The 13,485-nt window shown below is 36.7% G+C and overlaps 1 protein-coding gene across 1 annotated transcript in view; it reads right to left on the bottom strand.

Annotated features, from left to right (window-relative positions):
• The window catches only part of LOC145780679 (uncharacterized), a 104,452-nt gene that overhangs the window by 18,273 nt on the left and 72,694 nt on the right, over positions 1-13,485 (bottom strand). Inside the window, exons 26-31 of the mRNA XM_082592299.1 lie at positions 12,615-12,785; positions 10,371-10,562; positions 7,925-8,095; positions 5,681-5,872; positions 3,235-3,405; positions 989-1,180 (exon numbers count right to left, since the gene is read on the bottom strand). Of these exons, the coding sequence (XP_082448425.1) occupies positions 989-1,180; positions 3,235-3,405; positions 5,681-5,872; positions 7,925-8,095; positions 10,371-10,562; positions 12,615-12,785 (1,089 nt within the window). The remainder of the gene's footprint in view (positions 1-988; positions 1,181-3,234; positions 3,406-5,680; positions 5,873-7,924; positions 8,096-10,370; positions 10,563-12,614; positions 12,786-13,485) is intronic.

The raw sequence follows: 13,485 nt of genomic DNA, 5'->3' as shown, positions 1-13,485 counted from the left end.
TGAGATATAGCCTACTACATGATTTTCCATTCAGGCACGTTTTAAACCTTTCAAGGGTTTGCCACCTTTTCCAGTTTATTAACGTGCTGGTAGGTCTATAATCGATTTTTGTAGTAAGTATCTTTTTCGTCCCGCACTCGTTAATGACGAAAAATAAAATGACTCATTGATTGAGTTTAACAACCTTGCTAGGTTAGCCCTGCTGCCAGACATGACAGATCAATCATGTCATTAAACAATGCTTTAACAATTGTTTAACTGTGACGAAACAATAAACCAAATCAACATTCAACAATGCTTAGTTGTGACATAACAATAAACCATAGACCCTACATAACAAAATTTCAATCCGATAGAATCATTGTGTGTGCATAAGAGAAAATAGTATAATAATGAATGAAATAACGCTTTTGTTTCCGTCAGTATCAGGAGGGCGGAATTAAATAATCCAACGGGCCGGATTTGGCCGCGGGCCGTAGTTTGCCCATATCGGTTATGGCGCATCATCAGTTTACTTTTTTAACCTTACAGCTGTAAAAAAATGTAGTCTACTTAGCTTAGTTTAATGATTTTTCATTCAATAAACTATCCAGCCACGACAGTTAATAATGTGCTGTTTTTCACAAGCCTTAATTTTTTAAAAAATGCAACGTAGGCTCCAATTTAAATTCAAGTTTATCTAATTTGAACGCCTTAATAAGGATCATTGAATAAAATTTTGGAATGCCAGAATAACATTATCAGAAACTCAAAATTTCATTTGTTTTTTCTGAAACAGCAAGACAAAGCGGAAGTAAACATTTTTATGGTAAAAATTATTTTTCATCACTTTTGCTATCGACAAGTGTTTGGCAAGCTTAAAGCAAGGCAATTGCATCAGGCAAAGTTTTTAAAACACTTTTTTCTCTGCTGCATGCATTAAACTGTTGTTAGCTTCCTCTAACGATTGCACTTAGCCAACTTAAAAAACGTAAGGTTAAACACTTACTGCACTCAGGTAAATTAGTATTCGCCATAGATATTGACCAAGTCCCATCGTTCTGACACCTTGTTGGGGTACTGGGTACTGTTTCTCCGGCATTGCATACGTATGATACTTCTTCATTTATCATATAAACACGATTGGTGTCACGTGGGGGTACTTGACTAGAGAAATCCAACACATCGGGCGGGCCACAACCTTAAAAGTACATAAAAACGCTTCAACATAGAATAAAAATATATTTTTGATTTGAAGCACAAGTTAATTTTAAGATGCAGTTATTTCTTGAAGAGGTGAGGCTACATTTCACAAGCAACATCCCTGTATACTACTCAAAAAGTTTTAAAAACTTAAAAATAAACATTATAACAATGGGTAAGTATAGCAAAACAAAGCCGTCATTTTGAAATCCGGTCTCACAGGTAACAACGGCGTAATATATAATATGTAATTAACCTGACGTTGAATTTAAACTATCATTTTCATTTTTGTTATGTTCATACAACAACAACGTGTGGTATTTCTCGTGGAGCACAGTATTTATCATTAATATCTATGCTCTTAAATGTTTCTTTTAAAGATCACCTACTAAATTACTTAAGACTACCTAAGATTCTAAATGTCATATAAGACTAATACATTGATCCATCATCCAATAAACGCATCTGTAGTAAAACATGGCTATATTCACGTTTCTAATTTGGCCTATTTACAAACTCATACAATATGCAAAATACGAAAAAACCGCATAACATACAAAAGTGAAGATTTTTGCGCAATTCTTCCAGAGAGTCTTGGTTTATCTGAATTTGGCAAACATTTTTGAAAAAATAATTTACTGAAAGTAGCCGACAGTTCCTGCTTAATATGGTTGTTATCAGTGCCGGTCTTTGGGGTGTGCAAGCCGTGCGATCGCACAGGGCCGCAAATTAGGGGGCCCGCAATTTACTCAGAAAATGCAGTAATTTTTGCCATTTCCAATGGAAAAAATTCAATTCGATTCACAAGCAAGTACCGGTATCCTTGAAGTCAGTTGAGGCTTTAGGAATTAGCAACAAGAACACATGGAGACTCAGCTTTATTTCCGAAAAATGCCAGAGAAAACATAATCTTATCCTTTTGCTATGCCACCGGACAGCACCATTTTACAGTTAATATTCATACCCAAATTTCTGTTGAACATGCGCTCAGAATGCACCAAATTCAAAGTATTTTTTCAAAATTTTTTGGGGGAGGCCTCCCAGACCCACTCCACTTGGTGTCGCCTTTTCGCCCACCGGCCGTCAAACCCCCCTCCCCTTTCAAAATACTTTGCTACGCTACTGAATTGGATCATTGTCATTGGGGCACGCAAAGCACATTCCGCACAGGGCCCGAAATACCCTAAGACCGGCACTGGTTGTTATCATCGTGTGAGAATAATAATAGTCACAAAGCTAGAGAACCGAACTTTTAACTGACCAGTTGAGTATTATATACCATACACCTCTCAAGAATCTTCTTAATCATTAGCGTACACAGAAAATGTTTATTGGGGAGTTGAAATAATGCATGAAGTTACGCATAAAAGAACTATGATAATCAACTTTTACTCCACGACAGAAACAAATCTTGGCTTATATAAGGTTACAAAATGTAGGTTTGTAATTATGCTTATCATCAGAGGAGCAAGATTGTTCATTAAATCTATTCGACGTTACGCTTTTTGGTTGAGGACCAGACAATTTTTCCACCCCTTCCACGTTGGGTGTGTATTTATTATGATTGTATGGATGGTTTCTGACTATGTGCATGTATATTACACCAGGCTGTCTCGTAAACGACAGTCTTGCAACGGATTACTGTTTCTGCTGCGCAAAGCCGCAAATAATTTAAGAGAGTATAGAACTGTTGAAATATTTAGTTGAATGCTTGCTCTTCTGCTGTGCGGTCGGAAACATTTAGAGCTGTCCCGATTCTGAATCAGTTGAAGATGTAATGATGCTTGAATGCTTACTGGATCGTTGAGGTTGTTGCAGTGTTTCCAGAAAATTTTTGTGTTGATAGCAACATTTCTGGGAGCATGTATTGTCACAGTAAAAGGAGTAAATAATCGTCACTATTATCACGGCATGGCATACATGTCTGCGTTACTATTGTCGTGTGTCGGCGGTCACTCATCTTCAGTGCTATAGATGCTAATATGGTGAAAACGAAGAACTAACCACTCACTACAATAGACTGCAATACATAAAAAAAAAGAACAAACTTACCACACATTTGAGGCGGGTCGTTATTTAATCCATCATTGTCACAAGTTGCCATGCCGACAGAATCAGTATTGCAAAAGTACTCAACCGGTGTACCGATCGTATAGCCGACCATACCCATAGCCACAGCTGGGGAGGTTGTGCAATCGAGAGTCGCGCACAAGTCGGTGCATCCTGTCAAAACAACAATATGAAAACTTCATCTCGCGTACCTACTGTACTGTAAAAACATTAAATACAGTTAATTCTAAACTGTTTAGCAAGGTTTTAGTTACGAATTAAAACCCAACCGATGAGCAATCATTTCGGGAGCCTATATGGAACATGTGAGCATATTTTGCAATTTTAAGTCTGCGGTAAATTACCAACAATTATTGTCGCTTCTACATTTTTCTAGACCCTTACTACGTTTAGCATATATGCAGTTTTGTTTTTTGGTAATAGTCAGAAATAAACTGAACTGAATCTTCTTTTGGCATCGACGACCTCGGATGAATAATTAAACCAGGTGTTCCTATGATATGTTATATAAATGATTGTTTTTGCCTTGTCGTTAAATTGTTTCAGATGAGTTTGTCTTTGTTCGCCGGGTGCCCGCTTTCCAAAAAAAATTACCAGTATAGAGAGATGGTCTAGCTTGGCTTTCTTATCACATGGCTAAGAAATTTATATTATCAAAGAAATGGTTCACTATATAACTGATAAATTACAAATACACTAGGAGTTTCGGCTTCTTTTTTCGTTGTTATGACCATTGTTTTAGTTTTTTTTCATTTAGTTCCATGCAAGCCATGGTTCCATGTCAAATATTTTGCTCTTCGTACACACAATATCCAATATGTTCTACAGTTTTACTTCTGAGTCAGCTATCAAAACGGTGTCGTCAGCATATCGCATGTGGTTAATGTTGTTTCCTCCGATGCTAATACCTCTTTTATTATCAATATGTATTAAAATATTTCCCTGCATATTGAGAAAAGGGCAGATGATAGCGCACAGCCTTGTCTTACTCCTTTTTGAATGGGTGCGTTGTCACTGCAATCTTTATTGATCCTGGTAGCAGCTAATTGTCTGTAATTTAAATTTAGGATAATTCTTAGGTCTTTGTCGTCAATTCCAATTCGGTCGAGCATGCCTAACATTTCATTGTGTTGGACTTTATCAAAAGCTTTTTCATAGTCGATGAAGCACAAGCACAGATCTTTTTGCATTTCGATTGATCTTTGAGCAAAGTTTTTCACAATGAAGACAGCATTCCTTGTTTTTTTTTTTATCAGGCATAAACCCATATTGGCATTTGTTTATTTGTGGGTATAATTTGCTTCTAATTCTGTTCATGGTGACTCTCAGCAGTAGTATGAGACATTAGGCTAATTGTACGATATCTTGATCAAGTTTGACACACACAAAGCTTCGAAAACTATACTAAAATAAGCTTTCTATATATTAGGAGGTTAACGGTTTGTGAGATATAGCCTACTACATGATTTTCCATTCAGGCACGTTTTAAACCTTTCAAGGGTTTGCCACCTTTTCCAGTTTATTAACGTGCTGGTAGGTCTATAATCGATTTTTGTAGTAAGTATCTTTTTCGTCCCGCACTCGTTAATGACGAAAAATAAAATGACTCATTGATTGAGTTTAACAACCTTGCTAGGTTAGCCCTGCTGCCAGACATGACAGATCAATCATGTCATTAAACAATGCTTTAACAATTGTTTAACTGTGACGAAACAATAAACTAAATCAACATTCAACAATGCTTAGTTGTGACATAACAATAAACCATAGACCCTACATAACAAAATTTCAATCCGATAGAATCATTGTGTGTGCATAAGAGAAAATAGTAATGAATGAAATAACGCTTTTGTTTCCGTCAGTATCAGGAGGGCGGAATTAAATAATCCAACGGGCCGGATTTGGCCGCGGGCCGTAGTTTGCCCATATCTGTTATGGCGCATCATCAGTTTACTTTTTTAACAATACAGCTGTAAGAAAATGTAGTCTACTTAGCTTAGTTTAATGATTTTTCATTCAATAAACTATCCAGCCACGACAGTAAATAATGTGCTGTTTTTCACAAGCCTTAATTTTAAAAAAAAATGCAACGTAGGCTCCAATTTAAATTCAAGTTTATCTAATTTGAACGCCTTAATAAGGATCATTGAATAAAATTTTGGAATGCCAGAATAACATTATCAGAAACTCAAAATTTCATTTGTTTTTTCTGAAACAGCAAGACAAAGCGGAAGTAAACATTTTTATGGTAAAAATTATTTTTCATCACTTTTGCTATCGACAAGTGTTTGGCAAGCTTAAAGCAAGGCAATTGCATCAGGCAAAGTTTTTAAAACACTTTTTTCTCTGCTGCATGCATTAAACTGTTGTTAGCTTCCTCTAACGATTGCACTTAGCCAACTTAAAAAACGTAAGGTTAAACACTTACTGCACTCAGGTAAATTAGTATTCGCCATAGATATTGACCAAGTCCCATCGTTCTGACACCTTGTTGGGGTACTGGGTACTGTTTCTCCGGCATTGCATACGTATGATACTTCTTCATTTATCATATAAACACGATTGGTGTCACGTGGAGGTACTTGACTAGAGAAATCCAACACATCGGGCGGGCCGCAACCTTAAAAGTACATAAAAACGCTTCAACATAGAATAAAAATATATTTTTGATTTGAAGCACAAGTTAATTTTAAGATGCAGTTATTTCTTGAAGAGGTGAGGCTACATTTCACAAGCAACATCCCTGTATACTACTCAAAAAGTTTTAAAAACTTAAAAATAAACATTATAACAATGGGTAAGTATAGCAAAACAAAGCCGTCATTTTGAAATCCGGTCTCACAGGTAACAACGGCGTAATATATAATATGTAATTAACCTGACGTTGAATTTAAACTATCATTTTCATTTTTGTTATGTTCATACAACAACAACGTGTGGTATTTCTCGTGGAGCACAGTATTTATCATTAATATCTATGCTCTTAAATGTTTCTTTTAAAGATCACCTACTAAATTACTTAAGACTACCTAAGATTCTAAATGTCATATAAGACTAATACATTGATCCATCATCCAATAAACGCATCTGTAGTAAAACATGGCTATATTCACGTTTCTAATTTGGCCTATTTACAAACTCATACAATATGCAAAATACGAAAAAACCGCATAACATACAAAAGTGAAGATTTTTGCGCAATTCTTCCAGAGAGTCTTGGTTTATCTGAATTTGGCAAACATTTTTGAAAAAATAATTTACTGAAAGTAGCCGACAGTTCCTGCTTAATATGGTTGTTATCAGTGCCGGTCTTTGGGGTGTGCAAGCCGTGCGATCGCACAGGGCCGCAAATTAGGGGGCCCGCAATTTACTCAGAAAATGCAGTAATTTTTGCCATTTCCAATGGAAAAAATTCAATTCGATTCACAAGCAAGTACCGGTATCCTTGAAGTCAGTTGAGGCTTTAGGAATTAGCAACAAGAACACATGGAGACTCAGCTTTATTTCCGAAAAATGCCAGAGAAAACATAATCTTATCCTTTTGCTATGCCACCGGACAGCACCATTTTACAGTTAATATTCATACCCAAATTTCTGTTGAACATGCGCTCAGAATGCACCAAATTCAAAGTATTTTTTCAAAATTTTTTGGGGGAGGCCTCCCAGACCCACTCCACTTGGTGTCGCCTTTTCGCCCACCGGCCGTCAAACCCCCCTCCCCTTTCAAAATACTTTGCTACGCTACTGAATTGGATCATTGTCATTGGGGCACGCAAAGCACATTCCGCACAGGGCCCGAAATACCCTAAGACCGGCACTGGTTGTTATCATCGTGTGAGAATAATAATAGTCACAAAGCTAGAGAACCGAACTTTTAACTGACCAGTTGAGAATTATATACCATACACCTCTCAAGAATCTTCTTAATCATTAGCGTACACAGAAAATGTTTATTGGGGAGTTGAAATAATGCATGAAGTTACGCATAAAAGAACTATGATAATCAACTTTTACTCCACGACAGAAACAAATCTTGGCTTATATAAGGTTACAAAATGTAGGTTTGTAATTATGCTTATCATCAGAGGAGCAAGATTGTTCATTAAATCTATTCGACGTTACGCTTTTTGGTTGAGGACCAGACAATTTTTCCACCCCTTCCACGTTGGGTGTGTATTTATTATGATTGTATGGATGGTTTCTGACTATGTGCATGTATATTACACCAGGCTGTCTCGTAAACGACAGTCTTGCAACGGATTACTGTTTCTGCTGCGCAAAGCCGCAAATAATTTAAGAGAGTATAGAACTGTTGAAATATTTAGTTGAATGCTTGCTCTTCTGCTGTGCGGTCGGAAACATTTAGAGCTGTCCCGATTCTGAATCAGTTGAAGATGTAATGATGCTTGAATGCTTACTGGATCGTTGAGGTTGTTGCAGTGTTTCCAGAAAATTTTTGTGTTGATAGCAACATTTCTGGGAGCATGTATTGTCACAGTAAAAGGAGTAAATAATCGTCACTATTATCACGGCATGGCATACATGTCTGCGTTACTATTGTCGTGTGTCGGCGGTCACTCATCTTCAGTGCTATAGATGCTAATATGGTGAAAACGAAGAACTAACCACTCACTACAATAGACTGCAATACATAAAAAAAGAACAAACTTACCACACATTTGAGGCGGGTCGTTATTTAATCCATCATTGTCACAAGTTGCCATGCCGACAGAATCAGTATTGCAAAAGTACTCAACCGTTGTACCGATCGTATAGCCGACCATACCCATAGCCACAGCTGGGGAGGTTGTGCAATCGAGAGTCGCGCACAAGTCGGTGCATCCTGTCAAAACAACAATATGAAAACTTCATCTCGCGTACCTACTGTACTGTAAAAACATTAAATACAGTTAATTCTAAACTGTTTAGCAAGGTTTTAGTTACGAATTAAAACCCAACCGATGAGCAATCATTTCGGGAGCCTATATGGAACATGTGAGCATATTTTGCAATTTTAAGTCTGCGGTAAATTACCAACAATTATTGTCGCTTCTACATTTTTCTAGACCCTTACTACGTTTAGCATATATGCAGTTTTGTTTTTTGGTAATAGTCAGAAATAAACTGAACTGAATCTTCTTTTGGCATCGACGACCTCGGATGAATAATTAAACCAGGTGTTCCTATGATATGTTATATAAATGATTGTTTTTGCCTTGTCGTTAAATTGTTTCAGATGAGTTTGTCTTTGTTCGCCGGGTGCCCGCTTTCCAAAAAAAATTACCAGTATAGAGAGATGGTCTAGCTTGGCTTTCTTATCACATGGCTAAGAAATTTATATTATCAAAGAAATGGTTCACTATATAACTGATAAATTACAAATACACTAGGAGTTTCGGCTTCTTTTTTCGTTGTTATGACCATTGTTTTAGTTTTTTTTCATTTAGTTCCATGCAAGCCATGGTTCCATGTCAAATATTTTGCTCTTCGTACACACAATATCCAATATGTTCTACAGTTTTACTTCTGAGTCAGCTATCAAAACGGTGTCGTCAGCATATCGCATGTGGTTAATGTTGTTTCCTCCGATGCTAATACCTCTTTTATTATCAATATGTATTAAAATATTTCCCTGCATATTGAGAAAAGGGCAGATGATAGCGCACAGCCTTGTCTTACTCCTTTTTGAATGGGTGCGTTGTCACTGCAATCTTTATTGATCCTGGTAGCAGCTAATTGTCTGTAATTTAAATTTAGGATAATTCTTAGGTCTTTGTCGTCAATTCCAATTCGGTCGAGCATGCCTAACATTTCATTGTGTTGGACTTTATCAAAAGCTTTTTCATATTCGATGAAGCACAAGCACAGATCTTTTTGCATTTCGATTGATCTTTGAGCAAAGTTTTTCACAATGAAGACAGCATTCCTTGTTTTTTTTTTTATCAGGCATAAACCCATATTGGCATTTGTTTATTTGTGGGTATAATTTGCTTCTAATTCTGTTCATGGTGACTCTCAGCAATAGTATGAGACATTAGGCTAATTGTACGATATCTTGATCAAGTTTGACACACACAAAGCTTCGAAAACTATACTAAAATAAGCTTTCTATATATAAGGAGGTTAACGGTTTGTGAGATATAGCCTACTACATGATTTTCCATTCAGGCACGTTTTAAACCTTTCAAGGGTTTGCCACCTTTTCCAGTTTATTAACGTGCTGGTAGGTCTATAATCGATTTTTGTAGTAAGTATCTTTTTCGTCCAGCACTCGTTAATGACGAAAAATAAAATGACTCATTGATTGAGTTTAACAACCTTGCTAGGTTAGCCCTGCTGCCAGACATGACAGATCAATCATGTCATTAAACAATGCTTTAACAATTGTTTAACTGTGACGAAACAATAAACCAAATCAACATTCAACAATGCTTAGTTGTGACATAACAATAAACCATAGACCCTACATAACAAAATTTCAATCCGATAGAATCATTGTGTGTGCATAAGAGAAAATAGTAATGAATGAAATAACGCTTTTGTTTCCGTCAGTATCAGGAGGGCGGAATTAAATAATCCAACGGGCCGGATTTGGCCGCGGGCCGTAGTTTGCCCATATCTGTTATGGCGCATCATCAGTTTACTTTTTTAACAATACAGCTGTAAGAAAATGTAGTCTACTTAGCTTAGTTTAATGATTTTTCATTCAATAAACTATCCAGCCACGACAGTAAATAATGTGCTGTTTTTCACAAGCCTTAATTTAAAAAAAAAATGCAACGTAGGCTCCAATTTAAATTCAAGTTTATCTAATTTGAACGCCTTAATAAGGATCATTGAATAAAATTTTGGAATGCCAGAATAACATTATCAGAAACTCAAAATTTCATTTGTTTTTTCTGAAACAGCAAGACAAAGCGGAAGTAAACATTTTTATGGTAAAAATTATTTTTCATCACTTTTGCTATCGACAAGTGTTTGGCAAGCTTAAAGCAAGGCAATTGCATCAGGCAAAGTTTTTAAAACACTTTTTTCTCTGCTGCATGCATTAAACTGTTGTTAGCTTCCTCTAACGATTGCACTTAGCCAACTTAAAAAACGTAATGTTAAACACTTACTGCACTCAGGTAAATTAGTATTCGCCATAGATATTGACCAAGTCCCATCGTTCTGACACCTTGTTGGGGTACTGGGTACTGTTTCTCCGGCATTGCATACGTATGATACTTCTTCATTTATCATATAAACACGATTGGTGTCACGTGGGGGTACTTGACTAGAGAAATCCAACACATCGGGCGGGCCACAACCTTAAAAGTACATAAAAACGCTTCAACATAGAATAAAAATATATTTTTGATTTGAAGCACAAGTTAATTTTAAGATGCAGTTATTTCTTGAAGAGGTGAGGCTACATTTCACAAGCAACATCCCTGTATACTACTCAAAAAGTTTTAAAAACTTAAAAATAAACATTATAACAATGGGTAAGTATAGCAAAACAAAGCCGTCATTTTGAAATCCGGTCTCACAGGTAACAACGGCGTAATATATAATATGTAATTAACCTGACGTTGAATTTAAACTATCATTTTCATTTTTGTTATGTTCATACAACAACAACGTGTGGTATTTCTCGTGGAGCACAGTATTTATCATTAATATCTATGCTCTTAAATGTTTCTTTTAAAGATCACCTACTAAATTACTTAAGACTACCTAAGATTCTAAATGTCATATAAGACTAATACATTGATCCATCATCCAATAAACGCATCTGTAGTAAAACATGGCTATATTCACGTTTCTAATTTGGCCTATTTACAAACTCATACAATATGCAAAATACGAAAAAACCGCATAACATACAAAAGTGAAGATTTTTGCGCAATTCTTCCAGAGAGTCTTGGTTTATCTGAATTTGGCAAACATTTTTGAAAAAATAATTTACTGAAAGTAGCCGACAGTTCCTGCTTAATATGGTTGTTATCAGTGCCGGTCTTTGGGGTGTGCAAGCCGTGCGATCGCACAGGGCCGCAAATTAGGGGGCCCGCAATTTACTCAGAAAATGCAGTAATTTTTGCCATTTCCAATGGAAAAAATTCAATTCGATTCACAAGCAAGTACCGGTATCCTTGAAGTCAGTTGAGGCTTTAGGAATTAGCAACAAGAACACATGGAGACTCAGCTTTATTTCCGAAAAATGCCAGAGAAAACATAATCTTATCCTTTTGCTATGCCACCGGACAGCACCATTTTACAGTTAATATTCATACCCAAATTTCTGTTGAACATGCGCTCAGAATGCACCAAATTCAAAGTATTTTTTCAAAATTTTTTGGGGGAGGCCTCCCAGACCCACTCCACTTGGTGTCGCCTTTTCGCCCACCGGCCGTCAAACCCCCCTCCCCTTTCAAAATACTTTGCTACGCTACTGAATTGGATCATTGTCATTGGGGCACGCAAAGCACATTCCGCACAGGGCCCGAAATACCCTAAGACCGGCACTGGTTGTTATCATCGTGTGAGAATAATAATAGTCACAAAGCTAGAGAACCGAACTTTTAACTGACCAGTTGAGAATTATATACCATACACCTCTCAAGAATCTTCTTAATCATTAGCGTACACAGAAAATGTTTATTGGGGAGTTGAAATAATGCATGAAGTTACGCATAAAAGAACTATGATAATCAACTTTTACTCCACGACAGAAACAAATCTTGGCTTATATAAGGTTACAAAATGTAGGTTTGTAATTATGCTTATCATCAGAGGAGCAAGATTGTTCATTAAATCTATTCGACGTTACGCTTTTTGGTTGAGGACCAGACAATTTTTCCACCCCTTCCACGTTGGGTGTGTATTTATTATGATTGTATGGATGGTTTCTGACTATGTGCATGTATATTACACCAGGCTGTCTCGTAAACGACAGTCTTGCAACGGATTACTGTTTCTGCTGCGCAAAGCCGCAAATAATTTAAGAGAGTATAGAACTGTTGAAATATTTAGTTGAATGCTTGCTCTTCTGCTGTGCGGTCGGAAACATTTAGAGCTGTCCCGATTCTGAATCAGTTGAAGATGTAATGATGCTTGAATGCTTACTGGATCGTTGAGGTTGTTGCAGTGTTTCCAGAAAATTTTTGTGTTGATAGCAACATTTCTGGGAGCATGTATTGTCACAGTAAAAGGAGTAAATAATCGTCACTATTATCACGGCATGGCATACATGTCTGCGTTACTATTGTCGTGTGTCGGCGGTCACTCATCTTCAGTGCTATAGATGCTAATATGGTGAAAACGAAGAACTAACCACTCACTACAATAGACTGCAATACATAAAAAAAGAACAAACTTACCACACATTTGAGGCGGGTCGTTATTTAATCCATCATTGTCACAAGTTGCCATGCCGACAGAATCAGTATTGCAAAAGTACTCAACCGGTGTACCGATCGTATAGCCGACCATACCCATAGCCACAGCTGGGGAGGTTGTGCAATCGAGAGTCGCGCACAAGTCGGTGCATCCTGTCAAAACAACAATATGAAAACTTCATCTCGCGTACCTACTGTACTGTAAAAACATTAAATACAGTTAATTCTAAACTGTTTAGCAAGGTTTTAGTTACGAATTAAAACCCAACCGATGAGCAATCATTTCGGGAGCCTATATGGAACATGTGAGCATATTTTGCAATTTTAAGTCTGCGGTAAATTACCAACAATTATTGTCGCTTCTACATTTTTCTAGACCCTTACTACGTTTAGCATATATGCAGTTTTGTTTTTTGGTAATAGTCAGAAATAAACTGAACTGAATCTTCTTTTGGCATCGACGACCTCGGATGAATAATTAAACCAGGTGTTCCTATGATATGTTATATAAATGATTGTTTTTGCCTTGTCGTTAAATTGTTTCAGATGAGTTTGTCTTTGTTCGCCGGGTGCCCGCTTTCCAAAAAAAATTACCAGTATAGAGAGATGGTCTAGCTTGGCTTTCTTATCACATGGCTAAGAAATTTATATTATCAAAGAAATGGTTCACTATATAACTGATAAATTACAAATACACTAGGAGTTTCGGCTTCTTTTTTCGTTGTTATGACCATTGTTTTAGTTTTTTTTCATTTAGTTCCATGCAAGCCATGGTTCCATGTCAAATATTTTGCTCTTCGTACACACAATATCCAATATGTTCTACAGTTTTACTTCTGAGTCAGCTATCAAA

Source organism: Aplidium turbinatum, chromosome 12 (assembly GCF_918807975.1).
Source record: "Aplidium turbinatum chromosome 12, kaAplTurb1.1, whole genome shotgun sequence".
Lineage (NCBI taxonomy): Eukaryota > Metazoa > Chordata > Ascidiacea > Aplousobranchia > Polyclinidae > Aplidium > Aplidium turbinatum.
The sequence above is the reverse complement of the archived record's forward strand: the minus strand, read 5'-3'. Positions and strand labels throughout refer to the sequence as shown.